The 26381-nt window shown below is 41.6% G+C and overlaps 1 protein-coding gene and 1 pseudogene across 1 annotated transcript in view; one reads left to right on the forward strand and one right to left on the reverse strand.

The window, feature by feature from the left end:
- Window positions 1-20428, forward strand: part of lrig3 (leucine-rich repeats and immunoglobulin-like domains 3) — a 32484-nt gene extending 12056 nt beyond the window's left edge. The window contains exons 4-19 of the mRNA XM_037696258.1: window positions 7763-7897; window positions 7983-8126; window positions 9526-9669; window positions 9753-9896; window positions 10845-10988; window positions 14711-14791; window positions 14876-14947; window positions 15435-15506; window positions 15800-15963; window positions 17641-17976; window positions 18069-18350; window positions 18456-18932; window positions 19018-19176; window positions 19271-19411; window positions 19489-19743; window positions 19825-20428. Coding sequence (XP_037552186.1) covers window positions 7763-7897; window positions 7983-8126; window positions 9526-9669; window positions 9753-9896; window positions 10845-10988; window positions 14711-14791; window positions 14876-14947; window positions 15435-15506; window positions 15800-15963; window positions 17641-17976; window positions 18069-18350; window positions 18456-18932; window positions 19018-19176; window positions 19271-19411; window positions 19489-19743; window positions 19825-20054 — 2980 coding nt within the window. The 3' untranslated portion in view covers window positions 20055-20428. The remainder of the gene's footprint in view (window positions 1-7762; window positions 7898-7982; window positions 8127-9525; window positions 9670-9752; window positions 9897-10844; window positions 10989-14710; window positions 14792-14875; window positions 14948-15434; window positions 15507-15799; window positions 15964-17640; window positions 17977-18068; window positions 18351-18455; window positions 18933-19017; window positions 19177-19270; window positions 19412-19488; window positions 19744-19824) is intronic.
- Window positions 20429-25474: 5046 nt separating this feature from the next.
- On the reverse strand, window positions 25475-26012 carry LOC119428585 (annotated as a pseudogene).
- Between the last annotated feature and the right edge of the window lie 369 nt (window positions 26013-26381).

Below are 26381 nucleotides of genomic sequence, written 5' to 3' on the forward strand. Positions count from 1 at the left end.
GCAGCATAGTTCTATTAGCAGACTGGTTCTGCTGGCAGTGAGGTTCTCTTAGCAACATGGTCCCATTAGCAGATTGGTACTGTTAGCAGTGAGGTTCTTTTACCAGCATGGTACTGTTAGCAGTGTGGTTCTTTTACCAGTGTGGTTCTGTTAGCAGCATAGTCATATTAGCAGAGTAGTTCTATTGGCAGTGAGGTTCTCTTAGCAACATGGTCTTGTTGCAGCATGGTACTGTTAGCAGCATGGTACTGTTAGTAGCATGGTACTGTTAGCAGTGTGGTTCTGTTAGCAGCATAGTCATATTAGCAGAGTGGTTCTATTGGCAGTGAGGTTCTCTTAGCAACATGGTCTTGTTGCAGCATGGTACTGTTAGCAGCATCTGATCCATGCACTGTTTGTACCAACAGTTTGAGTGTGTGTGTGTGTGTGTGTGGGGGGGGGGGTTCAGTGTGAGGGTTCAACATGAGGGAAAAGGCTGCCTTTAGCTTTTAGCTCGTGCACCTGCTTTTTGAGCCGCTAGTGTTACGTCAGTGCCGACAGGTGGTTGGGGGTGGGTCGGTAGACAGGGCGCTCGGTTCCATTGACCGGGGGGGGGGGGGGGGGGGGGGGGGCACCCACCCACCCACCCCACTTGTATAATGGTAGGGGAAACACTGTGGATCTGTTACCTCACCTGGTGGCACAAAGGTGGCAGTTTGGTTGTATTTTCTCCATGCCACCTCGGTCAATTTCAAAATTCAGACACCCAGAAGATGTCTTAGTCCTGACTTCAAGTGTGTTGTAGAAGTGCCTTAAGGCTGAGCCTGATCATCATGCTTTAGAAGAAGCTCCTTTCATCCGCTTGTATCCGGGATCTTCTGTTCACGATCCAGATATGATGGCCATAGGTGAAGGCTGGAACTTAGATGGACCAGTAAATCTAAAGATTCTCTTTCACCACAGCAGACCAGAGCAATATTTTCATCACTGCAATTGAGGCCCCAGTGCATTAGGCCATCATCCACCCTGCCATTATTTATAAACGAAACCCGCGGATCTTTGAACACCTCCACTTGAGGCAAAGACTCACCCCTACAAGGGAGCATAGCACCTTTTAAGGTTAAAGCTTCAACCCCAACAGAAAAAGATTCTAGTTTATCATGCTAATTCTCTAAAATGCGAAAATGACATTGACTCATGGTGCTATTTTGCAAAAATATATCTATTTTAAAAGCTGCTTGACATTTGACAGTTGAGTGGCTAAACCTTCCTTCCTTCCTTCCTTCTTTCCTTGCTTGCTTCCTTTCAGGTCGTGATAAAACAATGGTATTTTGCATGCCTTTTGCAACTAAAAGTTCACCTTACTCTAAAATGCATCTAAATTTGTTGCCTTTCACAGAAAACAGTAACATTATATGAAATTGTTGGTGCAAATGTTGAATTACTCTGAAATTAGTTAAAGCTGTGAGAGAGGATAAGAGAAATAGCTCTTCTCACTTGCTATCATCATTGGTAATCCCCCTTTTTTCCCTCATGTCATCAGCACAGTGCAATTATTTTTTTTTCCAGTGAAACATTTTTCCAGAATTTCTCTCGCTCCTTTAGTTTCTTCAAGTTGAAGTTCTTTTTTTGAGGAAAAAAAGGCCTCAGGGTATCAAATACCACTTATTCAAACAGCCAGTCAGACATAGCGGCAGCTCTCCCCGACTCCTTTGACCTCGCAGCTTCGAGTAAAAACAAACGGCAATAACCCTGCAGCTGGTAGTAATTGAGTCGTGATCATCTTAATTAATTGAACAATTTCCCAGGAATTTAGGGAGGGGGTAAACCCCACTGCCGTCTAATCCTCCCGCCTGTGTTCAAGGAAGGTTCAACAAATGAGAGCAGAGATCCCAGGTTTGATTAGGTAGAGAAGGACCTCTTGGTATTTCAGTAGAAATAAGAAGCAAACTTCAAACCAAAACAAGAGCAATTATAACTAGAGAAATTGCATTTCCTGTGAAAATGCTGTGTTGCAGAAGAACTTGCTGAAAAAACAGCTCGAATGTGGCTGAAATGGAAGAACAACACTAATTTAGCAGAAGAAAGCAGAAAGAACGCATCTTTGCTGAATTAGGTTTAAATGAGCAGAAATGAGCACAGAAATTGCTAAAAAAAATATCTGAAATTGGAAAAAGAAATAGCTGAAAAGGCAGAAAGAAGTGTCAAATACCAGAAGGAGTAGGAAGCAGCTGAATGGGCTAAAAAAAATAAAAGTGGAATTTCCTGAAAAACCTAAAAACAGCTAAATAGTAGCCTGAAAGAGTAGAAAAGGCTGAAACTAGAAGAAAAAAGCTGAAAGGTGCATAACAAGCTGAAAATAGTAGAAAGAAGTTCATTAGGTTGAAAGTAGCAAAAAGGACCATGAAAACTTGAATTTATCGGAAAACAGTGGGAATTAGCTAAAATAATGCTAAAAATGTAGCTGAAAAATTAGAAAAAATAATTACAGTAGTTGAATAAAGCAGAAAGACCACATCGTCCTAGTTAGGCTGAAAAAAGAAAAAAGTGGAAATTATCTGAAAAAAAGCTGAAATAAGCAAACCAGCTGAAAATTGGCTTAAAAAAAGCAGAAAGAAGCTTAAATTACCAGAAGAAAGTGGGGAGAGCACTTTTTTTTTGCTGAAGTAAGCTGAAACAGGTTGAAAGGAGTGCAGAAAATGTGGAATTAGCTGAAAAAACTAAAATTTGCATAAAACAGCTAAATAGTAGCTGAAATAACAGATAAAGCTGAAACTTGCATAAATAAGCTGAAAGGAGCACAAAAAGCAAGAAGTTAGAAGAAGCACAAAAATGTTGTAGTTAGCAGAAAGATCCTGAAAGGAGCACAAAACAGCTGAAATTACTTGAAAGTTGCTGAAAAAAGTTTAAATGTGCAGAAGAAGCTGAAAGAAGCTGAAGCAGAACAGAATGTGAGAGGAGCAGTTAAAGGTTGTAAACAGATTTAAAGATATGAAGGATGTAAAATGAGCTCAGTTCATTTTCTATTAGAAGACAACTATCAGAAAAGGCTAAATATTTCAAAAAGCTAAAGCTGCACCAATACCAGAAGTCATAGCAGGGTTGTCCTGAAAGAGCTGAACGTTTTATGATTTGTTGAAATGGCACAAAAATTGTGGAACGAGAAAGATGCTGAACAACGTACAAAAGAAAAATGGATCACAGTCGTGTGAGCGCTTCATAAATATCCAGACTAATATTCTGTGATGTTTACAGAATAAATGTGTGCAATAAAGTCTTCTGCTTTCACAAACTGTTCATCGCTCCTTTAGCTGCTTTTGATTATTCCAGTTAATGTTTAGCCAGGTAGCTCTAGATTTTTTTTAAATAATAGATCCAGACACATTATTTGTAGTTCACATAAGAGTTCAGTTTAGACGTTTCAGTTTATTAGGAAGCGAACTGATCAATGTAAATTGTGATCGATGTGTTAAGCTGCGTATATGAGAAGCCTATTACGGCGTCTCAACAGAAAATTCAACAACAACGCAGCGCTGCTTTTCATTACAGGCGCCGCGGCAGAGAGGAGGAGTCATCAGACTGCATCTCAGACCTCTTGTTCTTTTTCCATTAGGAAATACCACACACACACATGCACACACACACATGCACACACACTACGAGCGAGACGGTTAAAAAAAAAAACTTTCCTTTTGAAAAACGTGCTCTTTTGAAATTATTTACTGCTTAGTTGACATAGCTTTCTGAAAATCGCATACCATAAAAAAAACTACCCACCATTTAATACGGTTTGTGAGGTCAGCTTGAAAGTGTTGGGGGCTGTGGAGCTATGATGGGGGTGCTGGCAGGTACAAGCTTGTGTGAAGCTAATCATGCTGGTGTGAACAGCGTGGGAGCTGAAGGTTCAGTCGGGTAACAGATTTGTAAAAATTAACCAGAAAGAGCGCGATATTCACTGTGTGTATGTCGCCGTTTCCTCAGCATAACAAGACCAGTATTGTTTTTGTGTACTAGTTGTGTTGGTTTGTCAACAAATACAGCTTCCACCATCTATTTGTTTATTTTCTACACCCTCTTGATCCCACACAGGGTCACTGGGAGCTGATGCTTATCTCCATAGATAGATATCTGATCTTGTGAAAACTCACTCATGGATGGAAAGAACATGCAAACTCCACAGAGAACGACTCCTCCAGAGTTTCAAACCCAAGACTCTTGCTGCAGAGCAACGATGCTAACGGGAATACATTAGTGCTAACTGTGCTAACTGCATAGCAACAGTGCTAACGACAAGGCAGCAAAACTATCAGTGCTAACTGCAAAGCATAAGAGCTATCTGGAAGGCAACATTTCTAAATGCAAGGAACAGCACTAGTAACTGTGAGGTAACAGCGCTAACGTTACTAACCGAGTCCGAATTTCGTACCACAAAATGCAAATGTGAGCTGGTATGACGATAAAAGAATCTTTGAATCCTTAACTGTAATACAATCATGCTAACATTACTAGCATCAAGGCAACAGTGCTAACAATGCTAACAGTACCAAATGCGAAGCAACAGCGCTAACTGCAAGCAACATTGCTAACAGTGCTACGGCAAGGCAACGGCGCTAGCAAAGAAAGTTAACTGCAAAACATCAGAGTGCCATTGTTGATGTTCTGATGCTAAGGCCAGATCCTATTTTGACTCCTCCCGTAATCTTTAGCCTTACCGAGTTAGCGGTGTCTTAGCTCACTGTGACGCAGGAGGAGGGTAAAGGGATGGGACTCTGGCTCCCTAAATCGAGATATTTCAGGGGCACACTTGAAACGTATTACTTTGAGCATCACTAGTGAACAGATTTGCAGTATGGATGTATTTTCTCGTTAATTTTTTTTGTTTATTGTCACAACAACTATTGGAAGGTCTAGTTTTAGGACTGCCACACTTTTGAACAACCAAGCCAAGGCAATAGTGACAGCTGAAATGGTCGAGGATAAAGGTGATGCAGCTCGAGGTTGTTTTTATGACAGACGGTCTAATCGACCAGCTGGCTGCAGGATTTATATTGAAAGATGTCCCACCATTTTATGGGTAGCGGTCCATGTCAAGACCGCTCCACAACACCACTAGTGAGGGGTTCCTCCAAAAACTGTTTGGCAAAAGAGGCCAGAAGGTTGGTTTGAGAACTGAAGGAAGCGTATATTTTTGCTAAACCTATTAGTATTAATAAACAATTATCTGTTGCCATCTAAAGATTACGAGTCTTAATCATCAAACCCTTTCTGGCATTTTTCTCTGCTGCTTTCTCACCTCTCAGCAACCAGTGGGAAAAACATGAAAACTGAGACACAGGTGCTGCGTAGCCCTTTTGTCTTCACCTGGAGGTTGTGGTGCGTGGAAACCCCGCTGCAAGTTTCCAAACAAAAGGCCCGCTCGTACCACTTTTACAGCAGACGTTGATGTAACGTCTTAAAATTTAGGCCAATTCCATTTTCACGCTGCAGTTCTCCCAGTTTGTCGTTCTTTGTTGACCAGTAAATCTTCCTCACTTGCAAAAACTTCTGGCACTTCCAGGACGTCAACAACTGTTTCCATGGAAATATATGTACAAATATTGAAACAGTGTGGAAAATGGGTCAACGTGAGCACACAGCTCTCTGAATATGTGACAACGCTGGTGTAGAAGCTAAAGCTAGATTCACTGGAGGCTGTTGGGAGTGCTGGTGAGAAAAGAGACAGTTTTTAGGCTTACCTGATTTGAATACTGATGTGGGAACAAGCAATACAAACACTTGCTAATTATTTACCTGCCACTTATGAAGCTACCTGTGATGCACATCCAACTAGAGAAACTGCATTTCCTGGGAAAATGCAGTGTGAATGCTTATTGGTGAAGAACTTGCTGAAAAACAGCTGAAATTTGCTTTAAAAAAAGCATGCTGAATTGTAGCTGAAATTAAATACAAGCCTTTATTAGCAGACGAAAGTAGAATGAACACGTTTTTGCTGTATTAGGTATAAATAAGCAGAAATTAGCACAAAAATTAGGAAATCAGCTTAAAAAAGCTGAAATTAGCTGAAAAGGCAGAAAGAAGCCTAATCTACCAGAATAAAGTGGAAAGAGCTGAAATGTGCTAAAAAAAAAACAACGTATTAGCTGAAAAGGCTAAAATTAGCATAAAAACAGCTAAATAGTAGCTGAAATTGTATAAAAAGCTGATACTAGCAGAAAAAAGTTGAAAATAGCGTAACAAGCTGAAATTATCATAAAGAAGTTAGGTTGAAAGTAGCAAAAATTGCCATGAAAAACTTAAAATTTATCTGAAAACAGCTGAAATTAGCTAAACAATGCTAAAAAGGTAGCTGAAAATATTGCAAAGCTTAAATTAGCAGAAGAAAGCAGAAAGAACCAATTAGTTTGCCCCAGTTAGGCTGAAAGAAGCAGAAATTTCCACAAAAAAATGTAAATAAGTTGAAATTAGCAAAAAGCTGCTGAAAAGTAGCTAAACATCTGAAAGAAGCTTAAATTACCAGAAGGAAGTGGAGAGAGCACATTTTGGTGAAATTAGTCTGAAAAAAGTTGAAATGAGTGCAAAAAATGTAGATTTAGCTGAAAAACTAAAATTGGCATAAAACAGCTAAATGATAGCTGAAAAAACTAAAACTTGCAGAAATAAACGGAAAGGAGCATAACAAGCTGAAATAAGTGAAATAAGTTAGAAGACGCACAAAAATGTTGTAGTTAGCTGAAAGAATCTGAAAGGAGCACAAAACAGCTGAAATCAGCTGAATGTAGCTGGAACAAAGTTTACATTTGCACAAGGGAGCTGAAAGAAGCTGAAGCAGAACAAAATGTGAAAGGAGCAGTAAAAGGTTGTAAACGGATCTAAAGATTTGAAAGATGTAAAATTAATTTTCTACGAGGAAAAAAAATGGCAGAACAGGCTAAATATTTCAAAAAAAGCTAAAGCTGCACCAACACCAAAAGTCATAGCAGGATTGTCCTGAAAGAGCCGAACGTTTTGATTTATGGTTTGTTGACATACTGTAGATTGAAACTTGTGGAATGAGAAACGTACAGAATAAAAATGGATCACAGTAGAGTGAATGCTTCATAAGCGTTCTCACTATTAGGGATGAATTCAGGCAGCGAACACTAATTTCAAATTCAAGCTTTCTTATCTCTCTGCCGTTTTTTCTTGCTTTTTATCAAAACAAATTCGTGGTCAGCCAGGTGTAGCTAGAGGAGGGACTACCTCTGCAATGAATGCTGAAAACAGGGCCTGTAGTCTGGTGGACTGGATGGACCCCCTCCTCCCGTCCACTCTCTCCTCTGCTGAATCCCTGCGCACAAAGAGGGCACTGTACGGGCTCTGGTTTTAACTAAGCAGTCCCTGCACTGCAATTTAGGAGGCGTGCAGCTCAGGAAATTGCTGGCCTCTGCCGAGGCATGCTTTCACTGAGGGAATGGTATTCATCAACCAAGTAATTGGGGGGTTATGTTTTTAAATACCTTGTTGGTAATTACCTTATAAACAAATAACACATCGCTAAACCTGAAGCTTTTTTTTAACGTGACAAGATGTGACATTAATCATATTGAACGGTTTGAGAAAGAAGTGACAACAGAGTTTCTTGTTGGGTGGTAACGAGCGCGTGAGAGTCTGTCTTTTTCATGCCACAGTCTAATTTAGGGACTTGGCTGTTCTGTGTATCTGGGAACATGAAGCTGTCGTGCACCGCTAGTCAAATATCTGGTGTTTTAGTAATTCATTAGAGCGATGGTGTCTGTGTTTTCAGAGCAAACAACAGGATCACCAGGATTTCTGAGGAGCGGCTCGGACCCTTCCTCGCCCTCCAAACGCTGGACCTCAGCAACAACAAAATCACGGAAATCAAAGCCAGCTCCTTCCCTGCCCTGCCTCTCAAGAACATGTGAGGATTAATAAAAACAAACTGAGACCAAAGAGTTGGAAGAAACGTTCAGTTTTTAATTCAGATCTATTCTGCATTTCTTCAGGTTCCTCAACAACAATCGTATCTCCTCACTGGAAAGCCGTTGCTTCAGCAGCCTGTCCAGCACCCTGCAGGTGCTTCAGCTCAACCGGAACCGCATCTCCACCATCCAGACCAAGAACTTGGAGCTGCCTAACCTCCAGCACCTGTACGCTCTTACTCTTATGGGTTTTTAAACGATTGTTGCATTTTTGGTCACACGTGATTTTATTCACGGTAGGACTTGGTAAAGGCTAGGCTAATGGTGACACTGCGTTTAGTTTGTCGCGGTTTTCTCAATCGAACAACGTCCGTCTTAACGGCACCGGTCCGCCTGATGGGTGGACACAGTCCAAGGATTTACTCGACTCAAGTGGACTGGTGCATTCAGCAGCCTCAGGAGACCAACATCCATGTAGAAACACGAACGTTGTTCCAATAAAACATTAAATATATTATAACTAGAGACAGGGCAGCACGGTGGCGCAGTTGGTAGAGCCGCTGCCTCTCAGCGAGCAGGTCGCCCCGGTTCAAATCACGGGCGGAGGATTTTCTGGGTGGAGTTTGCATGTTCTCTCTGTGCATGCACGTGGGTTTTCTCCGGGTTCTCCGGTTTCCTCCCACAGACCAAAAACCTGATGCTGATTGGTAACTCTAAATGACCCCTAGGTGTGTGTGAGAGAGAGAATGGCTGTTTGTCTTGTTTGTCTCTATGTGTCCCTGTGATGGACTGGAGACATGTCCATGGTGTCCCCCGCCTCTCGCATGATGGATGGATGTTACACTGTGCCTGACATTATAACAGCTTATTAGCCATTTTTATTGGTGTGTAGGCAGGACTGTTGTAATGACGGTAAAAATTTGCATTAAAAAAAACCCGTGAACTACCAAATTCCACGGGACAAATTACCATATTTTCCGCCGTACACGTCGCATCAGTCCAAAAATGTCTAATAAAGTGGAAGAATCTATAAATATGTCGCTTCGCCGTATAAGTCGCATCTTTTATGCATCACCGCTGACGCATCGCGTTTCTTATGCGTCACCTCTGACAACCCGGAAATGTTGTGCCAAAAATCGATTGGCTGACAAATAGCGGCCGCGGGGGCGTGCACGGGACGACTTTAACAAGAATATAACAAGAGTAACACTTAAAAACAGGCTGACGATTGCTCCAGGCAAGTTGGACGAAGGTGGCAGGCTATGTTAAGCCGACTGTGTCATTAATAGCCACTTTTTACCAATTACATGACACAACGGCATGCCATACAGCTCGACTGCCATCTAGCGGCTGAAAATGGTAGTGTTCAATATTTTCAGTCAGAATGAATGCAAATGGTCATATCTCAGCCAAAAACTGGTTTATGAATATAAGAAAAAAATCCATAAATACGTCACTTTGGCGTATAAGTCATAGGGCATGCAAATTATGCAAAAAATAAATAAAACACGACTTATAGGCCGAAAAATACGGTAGGTCAATAACGTCCATGAAGAGCCAATAGAGGACTCGTGTTTTGTGCTTCTTCCTGTTTAAACTGATCCTAAACTATTTGTGTGTGTTACAGAGATTTGAGTAGAAACCGGATTCGCTGGTTGGAGGGTTTGACGTTTCAAGACATGGTCGCCCTTCGCTCCCTGAAGATACAGAGAAACGGCCTCAGACACTTGTTGGACGGAGCTTTCTTTGGCCTCCGCAACATGGAAGTCCTGTAAGTGACGCTCGTTCGGTTGGTTGTTTCTAAAGGCGGTAAAATGTAGTCTAAAGGAGTCCTCGTGCTTGTGCTGCCTGCAGGGAGGTGGACTACAACAACCTGACGGAGGTGAATAAGGGTTGGCTGTACGGCCTCGAGTCTCTGCAGCAGCTCCACCTTGGACACAACTCTATCAGCAGGATCCAGCCTGACACCTGGGAATGCTGCCAGAAACTGAACAAACTGTAAGTCCATGTTTTTACGCTCCTCTCCCTAATCAATCCTTTACCCACCTCCATCGCTTGTATTCTCTTCTCACGTGTCATTCACACCCAGAACTCCCAACACTTCCGCCATTTCTCATAAGAAAGAGCGTAAGCTTTCAACTTTTTTTTTTTTTTTTTTTAAATTGCACACATTTGACTGATTTCTCAACCTGGTCTCTGGGGGCTGATTCGGTTTCCTTTGTTGCGTCTGTTTCCAGCAGTGGGCAGCTCGGTGTTTACCGTGTGTGGCGTGTTTTTCACCGGGACATTGGTTTTGATGTGTGTGTTTGTGCCCCTTTTTCTGCCTGCCTTGCTTTTATCAGATGAACCTGAGCGTAAACAAAGCTGCCTGTAGGCCGTGAACGTGTCCAGATATCTGATTTGTTCTCATCCGAGTGCTTCTTATAGAAGAACTGAGTGTTTTCAGTTTGTTTTCTTCTCTTTGGTCTTACGTTAATCACAAAGTGATCCCTCAAGAGACTGATAACTGTAGCCAAACAAGAGGCGAGTGATTTATTTAATTAATCGATGTTAAAATGTGTTGATTTACAAATAAAAGGAGGGACACGAAGGAGAAAAAGGAGTGGTTGCGAGAAAATTAAGAAAACTGCACAAATGTTTTCTGTGTAAATGCTGAATCGGCAGTTTAATTGTTAAAGTTGAAACTAGCGGAACAAAAATTAAAATTAGCAAAACCGTTGCTAAAAGCTGAGACACTGAACCGAGAATCCTGCCAACATTTAAAGATATTTTGGAGACTTCCTCGCGGATGCTGTTCACGTATTAGTCGCCAGCTGAAACGAGATTTCTCCATTCTTGTGAGGGCCTTCTCTGAACAGCCTGAAGTCTTTTACAGTTCGCTACGAGTGTAAAGTCTCATCTGGCGCTGTTCTAACCTTCTTTTGTGATTTTCTGTCCGTCTTGCAGCAACTTGTCCTCAAACCATCTGTCCAGGCTTGAAGAATCCAGCTTTGTTGGTTTAGGCTTACTGGGTGAGCTCCTTATTGGAAACAACCGTGTGAGCTTTATCGCAGACGGGGCTTTTCGTGGCCTCTTCAACCTGCAGATGCTGTAAGTTTCATGCGACCTCCTACAAGAAAAAACAGATTTATTTAGTCAGTTATACGTGATATATGTGTCGTCTGTTGTTATTAAACACAACTACTGTTCTTGCTTATTTAAGCTTAAACAGAACTAGACAAAATTGGATATGCTTCATGAGCTGATTGGCTGCTAAAACTCCCTGAAGAAACAGATAGTTGAGTTATTACAGCTAAAAGTAGCAAAACTATTAGAATATATAGTAGCAAAATGCTAGCTAAAAGTTGTCTAAAAGTAGAAAAAGGATGCCAACAAAGTCCATGCTCAATAATCCAGGTATACAATACAACCATTTTTCAGTCAGAAAAAGGAGAATTAAACATTAATTAATAAAAACACTACTTAAAAGCTCCAAAAAGTTAGCTAAAAATTAAAAGTAGCAAAAAGCTTGCTAAAAGCTTCAGAAACAAAAGGGTAGCTAAATGCTAAAAGATGCGAAGCAGCATTTCATTTTTTTATTTGGCAGTATTATGTGTTTGGGTTCGCTCTCAACTACCACCAAACCAAATTTCACCTCAAAATTGCAAAATATCAACGCGTTAGTCGATTTATTCTTTTAAGCTATGGAGGCCATCCTGGATTTTTGATTTCGATTCAGTATGTGATGGGGAAGGTTCTCAGGTACAACTACACCAAATTTCAGCTCTATGTGTAAAAACACAAGTTAAAGCCATTTAAATTGAGCTCTGGTGGCCATCTTGAATTTTTAAAATTATTTATTGGACATTACCCTCAGCTACTACCACACCAAATTTCAGCTTAATATCTCTAAAAATGGCTGATTTACAGTATTTTTCCTATTTAGCTCAGGTGGCCATCTTAGATATTTGATTTGCGTCAGAGTCTATGAAAAATGACTAATAAAAATGGCGTCTTAGTTTGCAAATCACGTTGCCATAGTAACTCGAGACACCAACAAAAGTAAGAGCACACATCATGGCACCGAGCCGGTCGTTTTCATATAAAATGTGTGGGGGTACACGTGGTTTGGGCCACATTAAAGTTGATGAAAGAAGCTGTAAAGTTAAGAAACCCTTGTCAGGTGGATAATAATAGGCGCTGCCGTACTAGGCGGCCCCCACAGTTTGCTGAAGCAGATTTGAAACGGAACAGACTTGAAGAGATCTCTGTATTTCAATAGGGTCATTTGCTAATAAAGTTTTTTTTATTTTAAGTATACAGTAAGTTGCAAAAACCAAAAGTCGTAGCACCCGTCTCCTGACTGAGCTGAACGTATTTAAAGAGCCTACCTGTACGCAGGTGAAGCAGGTGAAGCAGGTGAAGCAGTGAGAGCTGATTGTTGGTGCTTCAGGTCGTGAGTGGGAAAAATCCTGCCTGCTTTGTTCTGGAGAACTTTATGAATTATTGTGTCGAGGCGTCTCCACAAACATAAAATCTCTTGACAGGCTCAGCCACAACCTCAGCAACCCCCCACCATCCTTCCCTCTGTCCAAACGTCTGTCCCACACCACATCCACCCATCCCCCCTTTCCCACAGAAAGGCTCGGTAACATTTCCCGTGGTTGGAGCTAACTGGAACCAAATGTGATCCGTGCCGTCGAGGTCACCGCAGGGCAGGTGTGCACCTTTCTGGACTTGGATCGCTTTAGGCCTTCGGCTCCCCCAACCCCCAATGCACATGGGGGCTCACACACACACACGCCCTTCACTCATTTCAATTAGCCATAGCCGAGCACGCTGAGGAAAATAACTGTTTGAAAGCTTTAAATCAGCTGAAGGATCAAAGGAGGCAATTTCTCTGGGAAATTCTTGGCTTTTGAGTGATCTTGGTGTGTTTTTCTTTCTGTGGACAGCAAGATAAATGTCTGCAGCTTTTTTTTTTTTTTTTTAACCAAGTCACAGTCTGAGTTGTTCTTGCTGGAAAAAAGAAGTTTATTAAAACAACAATTGGTCATATTCCTGTACGATGTAAAGAACTAAATTTGTGTTTTGGTCAAGTTCTCCATGAATCATCTCACTACACCAACATTATTTACAGGATGATTGATGATTGTTATGCAGGATATTGGAATGTGTTCAACATCCCTAACATACCGTATTTTTCGCCCTATAAGTCGCAGGTTTTTTGCATAGATTCGTCAGTCCTGCGACTTATACGCCAGAAAATACGGTTATTTACATGCCCTGCGACTTACATGCCGAAGCGACGCATTTATGGATTTTTTTCTCATATTTATAAACAAATTTTTGGCTGAGATATGACCGTGTCCATTCATTCAGACTGAAATTATTGAACACTACCATTTTCAGCCCCTAGATGGCACTCGAGTAGTATGGCATGCCATTGTGTCATGTAATAGGTAAAAGTGTCTTTTAATGACACAATTGGCTTGCCGTAGCCCGCCACCTTCGTCCAGCTCGTTGCTTAGAGCAACCGGCGAAATTCAGCTGATTTGACCATTGAAATGAATTTATTAAGTAAAAGTTCAACTGAGACGCACCTTTACTATAAAGTTGAGCAAACAATTGTTTTTAGGTGGTTATCTTGTTAAATTTCGAAGAAATGCACAGCGAGCCCTCTCATGCGCGCGCCTACTTCCGCGAATCGTGTTTTGAAATGCAGCTGATTTGACCATCAAAGTGCATTTATTAAGGAAAAGTTAGACTGAGACACCTTTACTATAATTTTGAGCGAACAAATATTTGTTTTTAAGTGTTAGTCTTGTTAAATTCTTGTTAAAGTCCTCTCGTGCACGCTCCCGCAGCCGCCATTTGGCAGTCAATCAATTTTTGGCACAACGACGGCCCACGTTTCCGGGTTGACAGCGATGACGCATAACAGATGCAACTTCTACGGCAAAGCGACATATTTATGGATTTTTCCACTTTATTAGACACATTTGGACTGATGCGACTTATATGGCAGAAAATATGGTAATATTTTATAACAAAATAAAAAGCAACAGTTTTTGCATTGTGCTAATCTGTTTTGTGTTTAAATTGGAATTTGAGTCAATTAGAGGCATCAAGTTTTTGATTTTATTATTATTAACGACAAATAAATATATACCATTTTATAGTTTACCTTATTCTGTTTTCTCCTTGATGATTTATTCTAATAAAAAAAAATGCAGTAGCATGCTAATGTCCTCTGGTTGTGTTGGGTTTGTTCCCAAATACATTTTGGACACGTCATGTGATGGGACTTTTTTTTGCGTCCGAGATTAATTGTTGACAAACTTTTTGACACAAAAGCTATCTTAAAGTGAACCTTTTGTTTTGTTTTTGTATCATATCTAGCTCCATGAACCTTGGCTTTAGATAAATAACTAAAAAAAACACGAGTCAAAACAAAGAATTTACAGAAGAAAGCCGATGCCATAAGCTTAAGCTAAAAGATTCATATCAGTTGATTTAATCTTCAGTGCTTATTTTGACAGAAACACATTTTAAACTGAAAGAATGTGTATCTTTTTCTAAATAAAGTCTTAAAATGGCCCACGTGTTGTATTTCAGGGTTTCTTTGGGAAATTTTCCCCCTAAACACAACGCAACCTTTTAAAAGAGCCACAAAACCAGGAAGTGACTTTCTATCAGGGCACAAAGCCACTTTAATGTCCAATACTTTCCTCACACACACAAAGGAAGTTTCCCTGACTCAGCTGCTTTTTGGGTGTGGATTTTTATTTTGTTTTATTACAGCATGCTCTTTTTTTGGTTTCCTCTGACAGAGACCTCCAGAATAATGAAATCTCATGGACCATCGAAGACATGAACGGACCTTTCTCTGCGCTGGACAAGATGAAAACGCTGTGAGTCGTCCATCGTTCCGTCTGATGTCCATTTCAACAGAGCCACGCCAGTGACTAAAAGTGATCGGACGTTTGTTTTCCCAGGTTCCTGCAGGGGAACCAGATCCGCTCGGTGACCAAAAAGTCTTTCTCGGGCCTGGACACGCTGCAGCACCTGTGAGTCATGTTCGGCTGCTTGTTTTCAAAAGTCCGAGCTGTAAACTGAGCGGGATGATTCATTAGAAGACACGGAGGGTGTTTGTTAGAGCCATGCATCCAAACTGTCTTCTCTGCTTTGATGTGGAGTAAAGTACAAAAAAAAAAAAAAAGTGGTCATTAGCATCTTTTTGTGTGAGCCAAATCGTATCGATCACCAAGGCAAGTGGAGACAACTGTGTGTGTTCGACTGTGCAACAACTGCATTTGATTCTAATTAGTTTTTTTTTTTCCTCCCCGCCAAAGCTCAAAGCTCAAAGCGTCCCAGGCTTCCTTTGATTAACTCCACAATCTGTTGCCCAGAGTTTTATTGTTTTGGAACCCGGACCTTTTTATTCTTGCGATTGATGTTTTGAAGTCCTTACATCAAACATTTGCTGTGTGCAAATAAAATAAAATAAAAAGTTCACCATATCTATGCTGATGCCTTTCATTTGTCTTTCCACAGAGATCTGAGCAACAACGCCATCATGTCCATCCAAGGCAACGCCTTCTCTCAGATGCAGAACCTCGACGAGCTGTAAGTGTGTCCGCCTTTAGGCAGAGCCTCGGTGCCGTTGCAGAACCAAACGCCAGGTGAAAGTCATTATGGCGTGCTGGGGAAGTCGGCACCGTACGGGGCTGCCTTCACTAATAACGAGCGCAGGGGGTTCCTTTGCCTTCGCCGCACTGGAAAAGTTTTAAAGGAAACGTTCAAACTTTGTTACAACCTCCATGTATGGGTTCTGCTGGTGTGTGTATGTGAGCCTACACTTGTGCTTGTGTGAACCGTTAGAAAACACTAGACTTGCTGTTATCTCCCGCCCTTGGCAGGCTTCTGAACACCTCCAGCCTCCTGTGTGACTGCCAGCTGAAGTGGCTTCCCATCTGGGTGGCAGAGCAAACCTTCCTGCCCTGCGTCAATGCCAGCTGCGCCCACCCGCAGATGCTGAAGGGCAGGAGTGTGTTTTCTGTCAACCAGGAGGAGTTTGTGTGCGGTGAGTGGTGCATTCGTTCAGCGCAACATCTCGACACGTGCACTGTAAAGTCGGACGTTTTCCAAAGGTTTTCCCATTTACGACCCCAGTTCCAAAAAAGTTGGGATGCTGGATAAAACGTAACGAAACAAAAACGGAATGCAATGATTAGCAAATCTCATCAACCTCTTTTTTTTAACATTGGTACGTAATAATCATTAATTTGTTGAAATTAATAAACTGTACATTAAAAAATATACTTTTCAACTTTATGGCAACAACATATCTTTCAAAGATCAAAGTTCATGCTCAATAATCCAGGTAAAAAAATCCAACAAAGTTTAGTCAGGTCCTCTGGACGGTTTCTTTTTTTTGTTGTTGAAACGTTTCGTCCTTGATCCATAGGACTTCATCAGTCCAAGGATCTTATCACCATAAAACTTATGGTTTAAATTAATAAAATCGTATGTCCTGATGCATGCTCAATAATCCAGATAGAAAAATCTAAAAAAGTTAAGTCAGGTCCTTTGGATCCGAAAGACTTCTTCAGTCTGAAGAAGTCTTACGGATGAAAGATGAAACGTTTCTGCATTTTTTTTTTTTGAACCCCTCCAGACCTGACTTAACTTTTTCTGATAAAATAGGATGGTTTCTCCAGAAACCATCTTATCACCATCAAACTGGTTGGCCCACTATGTGAGTAAACCACTTATTATGGGACTGAGTTTGTTGTAGCTCCTCGTACTGATGAAGTTCTTTGGATGAATGACAAAACGTTTCAACAACAACAACAACAAAAAAAAGAAACCGTCCAGAGGACCTGACTTAACTTTGTTGGATATCTTCAAAAGGTTGTTCCAGGTCCATGTGTCCCACTGTGAAGCATCTCCTCTTCTTTTAACAACAGCCAGTAAACGTCTCTGAACGGAGACGACCACCTGTTGGAGTTTTTGGAGGATGATGTCCAATTCTTGTCCGATTGAGGATTCCAGCTGTCATGGGGCTACTTTGTTGGATTTTTTTTGCTAGGTAGAAGCATATGCTCTAAAACCCGTAAATACTTTTGTGCATTTATAGTGCTTTTCCAGATGTGTAAGCTGTCCATGCCAGAGGCATGAATGCACCCCTATACCATCGGAGAGGCAAGCTTTTGAACTGTGTACTGATAACCAGCTATAGGCTGGAGGACACGGTGTCAGTGGTTTCAAATGTCCCATCATCTGACCTCAGAATGGTTCTCCACTTCACCTCAGACCATTTTAAACAAGCTTTGAGCCACAAAAGGCGACAGCCGTTCTGGATAGTGTTCACATCTGGCTTCTTTGTTACCTGACAGAGCTTCAAGCAGCATTTGTGGATGAACTGTGTACTGACAATGGTCTGTGCAAGTGTTCCTGAGCCCAGAACAGAACCAGACCTGGTTTTATTGCAGTGGTAATAATACTTTTTTATTGACAATAGAACATGATACTGTGTTCTATTGTCAACATACAAGGGTTTTATGAAATTAGCAGATTATTGTGTTCTGTTTTGTTTTTACATTTTATGAATTGTCCCAACTTTTTCCAGAACTGAGGATGTACAAACTAACCCAGATTAGGATTTTGTCCAGTCTCAAACTTTTGTTCAAACTTGGTTTAATAAGCAAACATAGAAAATGTAAAAGTTGTTTTTTCCCCTTCTTGTTAAATCACGCAGATGACTTCCCTAAGCCTCAGATCACAGTGCAGCCAGAGACCCAGTCAACCCTCAAAGGCTCCAACGTGACATTCGTGTGCTCTGCTGCGAGCTCCAGTGACTCACCCATGACTTTTGCCTGGAAGAAAGACAACGAGGTCCTGAATGACGCAGAGATCCACAATCAGGCCCATCTACGGGTGCAAGAAGGTGCAGGAATTGAGACGGAGGTGACGGAGTACACAACTACGCTGCAGCTGCGAAACGTGGACTTCTCCAGTGAGGGGAAGTACCAGTGTGTGATCTCCAACCACTTTGGGTCGTCCTATTCCACTAAGGCCAGGCTCACAGTTCACAGTAAGTCTGGGATAGGAAGAACCATCTTACTCTTTAAAATACATGTTGAAATCTTAAATAATCCAATCTCATGGTCTTTGTCTTTTTTCTAGTACTCCCCTCCTTTACGAAGATGCCAATGGACTTAAGTATCCGGGCCGGAGCAATGGCTCGGCTGGAATGTGCTGCTGTCGGTCACCCTTCTCCTCAAATTGCATGGCAGAAAGACGGAGGCACCGACTTTCCTGCTGCCCGTGAACGTCGCATGCACGTCATGCCAGAAGATGATGTCTTTTTCATCGTAGATGTCAAAACGGAAGACATCGGTGTTTACAGCTGCACGGCTCAGAACATAGCAGGAGCCATTTCTGCCAATGCCACACTAACTGTTCTTGGTGAGGAAGACATTTTACATTCAAAGTCATACATTCTCATTGATTATCATTTTTGCTTTTTTGGCATTTACCCCGTAAATATTCCTTCTGCTGTGGTTCTTACAGAAACGCCTCATTTCTTGCGCCCCCTCATGGACTGTACTGTGGCCAAGGGTGAGACTGCAGTCCTCCAGTGCATCGCAGGCGGTAGCCCTCCACCAAGACTGAACTGGACCAAAGACGACAGCCCACTGGTGGTGACCGAACGCCACTTCTTCGCTGCTGCCAATCAGCTCCTCATCATTGTTGATGCTGCAGATGCAGATGCAGGAAAGTACACCTGCGAGATGTCCAACGTGCTGGGCACGGAGAGGGGCAATATTCATCTTGGTGTTCTACCAAATCCCAACTGTGACTCTGGAGTGCAAGGGGGTATAGGGATCGGAAAAGTGATAGGACAAGGATCGGAAGATGACGAGTGGACCACAGTGGGGATTGTCATCATAGCTGTGGTGTGCTGTGTAGTTGGAACATCTCTGGTCTGGGTGGTTATCATCTACCACACCCGTCGGCGGAACGAAGACTGCAGCGTCACCAACACAGGTACTTTTATCTTTTTGCTAATCATCCAATAACCTATTTTCCCACGCTTTCTGTCTATTAATTATAAACTGTAATTGTGCTCCAGATGAAACCAACCTGCCTGCAGATATTCCCAGCTATCTGTCCTCTCAGGGCACCCTGGCTGACCGACAGGACGCCTACATCCCATCTGAGAGCGGCAGCAGCCATCAGTACATGGCGTCGTCCATTAGTGGTTTCTACCTGCAGCCTAAAGACATGAATGGTATGGGCACCTGTCTTTTGTTCTTTGTCTTGAAAGTAAATATTCAAAAAAATTCCCGGTTTGGTTACTTGATACCATCTCTTTACCCGGACAGGTCTTTGTCAGCTGGATACAGGAAGCGAAGCAGACATGGAAGTAGCTATTGATCCTTTGCTCTGCCATTATCAAGACCCAGTTGGCTCACTGATGTGCCGAGATAACTTCTATCCCAGCGAGCCCTCTGAAGTCTTTTCAGGTTAGTAAGAAAAACTTGATTTTGATCATTCGGCGCAGCAAAAACTCCACATTAAAATTCTGACTTTTCATCTTCAGGTTGTTCTTTCGATCAAATTCCAGTTGGTATGGACTACTACAGTGGCAGCTTGACCAACTCCAAAAGGAAGGATTTCTTGTTGCCTGATTACTTTGACCTCTGCCCTTCCACCGTTCTGATGCAGCTTCCCAACCCTAGTAAGCATCAAGATGCCTCGCACCAGCAGAGTGACTGCAATCCACCCTTTGAGAACGGAGACGTGGTCTCCTACGGGAGACCTCATGAGAACGTCTCTCCTTGCAACACCTTCATGGGTAGGCCTCCACTTCCACTGATATTCTGATTTTCCCTTATGGTGCTGTCTTCTGACTTTCCCCCACACATTTCTCCCTCAGGAACATTTGGGAAAGCTCCTTGGAGACCCCACAGGGATTTTTACAGCAGCCTTAACCCCCCGTCAGTCACGTATAATGGAATAACTCTGCACGAGAATTCGTACGTTGATTCAAACCACGAGGAAAACTTGAACGAGGACTCGTCTTCAGAGCAGAGTAACGGCGTCAGAGAACACCCCTTCGAGAGCTGTAGGACTGATCCTTTCTCACAGCGCCGAATGAGCACTTAGCTGAGTGACTCTGTTCTCAGCTTTTATGAAGAGGACAACAAAATAATTTAAATTTCTACCTCAGTGAATGGACAACTTTTGCAATAAAGGACTTCTGTAAAGTGCAGCGAGTGAATGTAAAGGACAATTTGATGTCACAGCAGAAAATGTTCTTTTGCTGATAAAGATTCAGTTAAATAGCAAATGAGTTTATACATTTTTTATAAAGTATATTATATTTTGTAAATCGTTTATAAACAGATATGATTGTTGCTTATTTTTTGTATGATTGTTTCTGCAGCATATTCATTTATTTCAGCTTTGAATAAAGCAACGTTTTGCACATATATAAACAATAAAAATCATAAATATGTGCTGCTACATTCGCTTACAGATCTATATTTTTAATAATCTTTTTGGCTTCAGATTAAGTGGACGTGTATGAGGTGGGGGAGGGTTAAACACTGAGCATTGTACAGGTTTTGTCGTTACGAACCGTTTAGAAAAAACAGGATAAAAATTCAATTTCATTCATGAAGATTACTGAACAGCTCCTTCAAATTAATTTACTGCACATCTATTGAAAATGTAAAGTTATCACAATATCAATATTACAAAGGACTGTTTAAACTGCAATAAATCACTGGCTAGTCCAAGTAATTATATTCCAAGTGCCGTGCATTCATCCTAGTAATATTTGGACAATCCAATATACTTTCTGCCCTTGTTACTTTGGTTTAGATGATTGTGGCAGAGACCAACACACCGAGGGGCTGTTAGCGTTGAAAGCCTAACATGAGAATAAAAACATTCACTATGAGCTAATCTCATACTAAAAACATGGCTAAATAGTTGGAAATGTGCAGGAGAGAAGATCAGTGTGGCAAAAAAGATAAGTCAATTTTATTTATAAAGCATATTTAAAACAGCAGCTGTTACCAAAGTGATTAAGAGTAAAATCAATGGGAGTAATTTCATAGAAAACAAACGTAAGAAAAATAATATTACTGAAAATGAATTACAGAGCAGTGAAATACTAAATCAAGTCACGTGTGTTAAATGTCAGAGAAAACCGGTGTGTTTCTATCAGATGATATGACTGATGAAGCCGTCTGGATCGAAGGCGAAACGTTTCAGCGCAAAAAAAAAAAACTGTCCAGATGACCTGACTGAAAAATGTTGGATTGTATACCTGGATTATTGAGCATGGACTTTGTTGTTTCTAGCAGAGGTTTAAAAACAGGAAGTGAGGTGGCCTGCCTGATGTTGGGCGGCAGATTGTTCCAAAGTTTAGCGCCCACGACTGAAAAAGCCAAAAGCAGCTGATCAAAAGATCTCAGGGCCTGAGAAAGAACATATGTTTCCAGTAGCTCACATGAGGGTACAAGTCCATTAATGCACTTAAAGGTTAGCAGGAGAATTTTAAAATCAATTCTGCCAAGTACAGGGAGCCAGTGAAGAGAGGATAAAACTGGTGTAAGATGATCAAACCTACGAGTTCCTGTTAAGAGCCGGGCTGGAAACATGAAATGGGAGACCTGACTGACCCCAACATAGAGTGTGTTACAGTAGTCCAGTCAGGTAGTAATAAAGGCATGGACCAGTTTTTCAAGGTCACATCTGGACAACACTGGTTTAAGCTTAGCCTTAACTGGAAGACGCTTTTCTGCAGAACAGAGTTAATTTGTTTATTAAACTTAAAGTCAGAGTCTAAAAGCATTCTGAGATTTGTAACATACTGCATAAGATATGGCAGAAGAGAGTCACGATTTACAGGCTCAGAGACAGTGGTAGAGCTAGGGCTAAACACAATGACTTCAGTCTTCTGATCATTAAAACATAAAACATTTGACGCCTTGATGTCATCAAGATATTTTAACAGAGGATGAATGGAGCAAGACTATTAGGTTTCAAGGGCGGATAAATCTGACAATCAGCATAATAATGAAATGAAAGACCATGTTTCCTCAGGATAGACCCCAAAGGGAGCAGATAAGAGTGAAAACAAAAGGGGTCCAAGAATCGAGCCGTCTGGCTCGATTGGACAAGGGAGACCCTGGTTAGTGTTGCTTTTTTATCAATTTACAAATAAATACTGAGCTGACAAAGGGATAATCCAGTTTCAAGCAATAATCTAATGTAAGATGATACAAGACCATCAGCTGTTTTATCTTGCCCGGAAGACCACATCATTTGGAGGAAGTGTGACCCAACATTAAACTGAACATATTAGAAGAACTATCATTGAATCTTATTTTTTCAAAACAACCAGAATCTTGGGGAAGGTCTTGTCTCACGTCAAGAGAATAATTTTGCACACTTTGCACTTTTTTCTCCCCAATCTTGACTGGACTGACGAGCTAACGACTCGTCCAAATGGGGCTGAGATGAAACGGGATCGCTGCGGTCTTAAAACAACTTATAGCAATTTATGTACAAATATTTCTGCAGGATAATCTTGTCACTTGAATTAGACAGTGATGTCAAAGTTTCAACACATAAAATTACACGAAACAAATTAAATTTTGGTGGTTTCATATTTTGGAAGTTTGCAGCGCTCAGACAAGCTAAAACCGGCTAGTCAAGTAAAACTTTGGTAATGAATCAATTAAATAATCATCACTAGACATTATTATAGAATATTAGATTCTCCCTCATTCATACTGGTGAGGTGGGATTGTGTCGGGCAAAAACAAATCTTAGCTCAAAAAATGGTCTTTTAGTTCAAAATTTCCAAACGTCCAAGTCTTTTAGCTGTTCCTCCTCTTTTAGATCAACATGGAAACTGTCCAAACAGCAAATAAAGCCAAAAAAAATTTCAAATTATTTGGAACATGCCAACCAACAATTATGAATATTAGTGTTTGGACCACCTTCTTAAGTAATTCTATTAATATTGGTACCTGTAATTAAATGCAACTTATAATGATTGCAGGTAATTTACGTTAAACCCACAAATTGCTGCAGGAGCAATAGGCCACAATGTACCTAAGTCCCAACTAGGCTTTCTCTGTTTGCAGGATGACTCATTCCCCCTCCCTGAACCCCACAACCCCCCCAGCCCTTCTCGCCTGGTGGTTTGTTGTTTCAGGCCTCTCCTCTTCAGCAGGAGGGAAAAAGGTGTGCTTGTATGGCGGGCTTGCTGTTGAAACTTGCATTTGGAACTTGTCTTGCGGCTCTCTGGCTGCCACAGAGGAGCTGTGTTTATGAAACGGCAGATTCACGATGGTGGTGCCAGCATTTCGAAGAGTGGAGGCGGGGGTAGGTGGATGGGAGGGGGGTTAATCAGATCCTCCATTCAGGGGCGAGTCGCTTCAGTCTGCCTTTAAAAGAAACAAGCTGATTTCCTTAGTGGAAATCAACACATTCTCACTCGGCTCGTATGAAGAAATGGTCTTGAGTCTTGCTTTTATATGATGAATAATTTTCCCCCCATCTTTTTGGCTGACTAATGTTTAAGTACACCTTCTCGGTGTGCTCTGGGCTACGCGGTTTGTGTGCCTTGTTTTAAAAGGAATGAGGGGTTTTGTTGGAAGTCTTGCCAGTTCTCCGAGGAGGCTGCGATTAGGACAGGACTGTTGAGCCACACACGTTCAAACACCTGGGGAACAGCTGTTGGAGCAGCATTCAAGGTCCAGTCTATTTTCATCTTATCTCGGGGCAGAACATGAACAAAGTAGGGTTTTGGAGTGATAAATGATAAACTAAAAGGATTCTGATTACACTAGTAGACAAAAACATTGTGGGGATATTTACAAGACTGACACAGTGTATTGTTCTGAGGTGAATTTTGAAGAGGTGAATGTATATAAAATGTGCAGAAACAGATGTTAGGTAAGAAGAAAAAGGGGTTGAACTGAAATGATTTGGGCTGGCGGAAGACGGGGAAAGCTGGCCTCAGTACCAGTGCAACTAAAAACAAGTTTCCTTATGTAGTTTGGCATTCTGAAGTAAAACAAAATAAAAAAGTGCTATGTGGCATTTAATCATGTTCTTGTTATATAAGATTTGCAGGTCTATTGCTACAGGCCAATCAGTTCCTAAGCTAATGGTGCGAGACTCTGGTTTGCATTGCTGGCAGTAAGTTGGACCCATTCAGGGTGAGAGTCGAACTCCATAAGGGCTGCCAGTTGTCACAGATTTTGTTCATAACTTTTATGGACAGAATTTCTTGGTGCAGCCAGGGAGACAGATGGGCTTCGATTTGGTGACCTCAGAATTCTGTCTCTATTTGCAGATGATGTGGTCCTCGTGCCAGGATCCCCAGCTTTCACTGGAGCAGTGCACAGTGAGTGTGAAGATGCTGGAAGGAGTACCAGCAACTACAAATCTGAGGCCATGGTCCTCAGTTGGAAAAGGGTGGATTGCGCTCTCTGGGTTGAGGGTGAGGTGCATAAGTGGAGGAGTTCAAGTATCTTGTGGTTTTGTTCACGAGTGAGGGAAGAATGGGGCATGAGATTGACAGACGGACTGGTGCAACTTCCACAGTATTGCATGCTCTGATCCAGTCTGTTGTAGTGAAGAGGGGGCTGAAGTGCAAGAATTGCTGTTTATTGGTTGATCCACATTTCTACCCTCACCTATGATCATGAACTTTGGTAAGGATGTCCCATGGACGTCTCCCTAGAGAGGATTTATTGGCATGTCCAACTGGAAGGAGATCCCGGAGAATACCCAGGACACACTGAAGGAACTATGCCTCCTGGCTGTTCTGGGAACACCTTGGAATGCTCTTGGAAGAACTGAAAGAGGAGGCCGTGGAAAGAGATGCCTGGGCCTCCCTGCTCAGCTGTTGGCCTCGATAGATGGATGGATGGCTCAAAATGTATTTACTTGTAGAAGCAGAAAAGTAACTGAACTCTGAAAACATTAAGTTAGATAAATCTTAACAAGGCTAAGTCAAGTCCTCTGGACTGATTTTTTCTTTGATGAAGCGTTTCGTCTTTTATTCAAAATACTTTGTCAGTTCGAGGACCCGCAACAAACTCAGTCTTATAAATAGCACCTTCTCATAGTGGATCAATCAAATTGCTGCCGACAGCCAGAATTAGCTGTTCATGTGTAAACGGAGAACCATCAGCCTAACAAAGATTTAGTATATATCAAATGACAGTGGCACCCTTTGAGTATGTGTTGTAAATGACTCTAAGCTACTACCAAATTAAATATATGCTCTTCATCTGTAAAACTGACCAAGGAAAAATATTTTGTTGGCTATTGTTGATTAACTATTCATTATTTGTAGATGTACATGTCGAGAGAATATACGGACGATTCAATTTAATGTTTTACGATGTCCAGTTAAAATTGCATTTTGTAACACGATCAAACAACCAAATATCATGGCTACAGTTTCTTTAGATTTCAAGCTACAACAACAGAACTAAATAACTAAGGTCAGCAAAAACACGGGAAATTTTTCTTGAAGATCGCAGACACATTTACTCATGCCCGTAACTGTCATATTTATCCCGGTAAGACCCAGAGTGATGACCGTATCCTCCACCCTGGCTCCTGCTCTCTCTGGGCCACCTGAAGAATAATCCCCATCTCTGTATCCATCACCAAAACTCCTATCACCAAAGTTTCTGTCACCATAACTTCTGTCTCTATAACCCCATCACTGTTGTATCCACCTCTGGAGAAACCACGTCCACCCCTACCCCCTCTGGGTCCACTGAATCTACCGCCTCTTGGACTGGATCCAAATCATTCTCTTGGACATTCACCTTTTCCCACGTCATCAACACGATATGCATGACTGTCTAAAGTCTTTCTGTTCATGGCATCCAATGCAGCTTTCGCATCATCAACGTTGTCATGTTTGACAAAGCTGAACCCACGTGATCTTCCAGTCTCTTTGTCTCTGATCACATCCACCTTTTCGATGGTTCTGCAATTGCCAAAGGCCACGGCCAGAGAATCCTCGGTTGTCTCAAAGCTCAGACCTTCAATAAACAGTTTGCCCTTGTCCGACATTTTTTAGTTTAGCTTTGAACGCCGCTTTCAAGTGACTAACAGCTGCAATGTGGGTCGACAGATATTGTTTTACCACAGTATCTGTAAAACTGTGTTACTCAGTACTTTTCTGAGTTCAGTTGTTGTCATCTTTTGGGGCGGCTGTGGCTGAGTGATTAGAGCAGTCGTCCTCCAATGCGAGAGTTGGGGGTTTGAATCCAACAGCAGTCACATGTCGAAGTGTCCCTGGGCAAGACACTGAACTCCTCATAGCCTCTGATGTGTGTCCCATCAGTGTATGAATGTGATAAAGCACTGATTAGTCTCATTAGAATGATTTGTTCAATTAGCTTTGTAGAGATCTAGTAGAGTGCTGTGTGGATGGGTAAA

This window comes from Nematolebias whitei, chromosome 22, assembly GCF_014905685.2.
Source record: "Nematolebias whitei isolate Nwh7 chromosome 22, NemWhi1, whole genome shotgun sequence".
Lineage (NCBI taxonomy): Eukaryota > Metazoa > Chordata > Actinopteri > Cyprinodontiformes > Rivulidae > Nematolebias > Nematolebias whitei.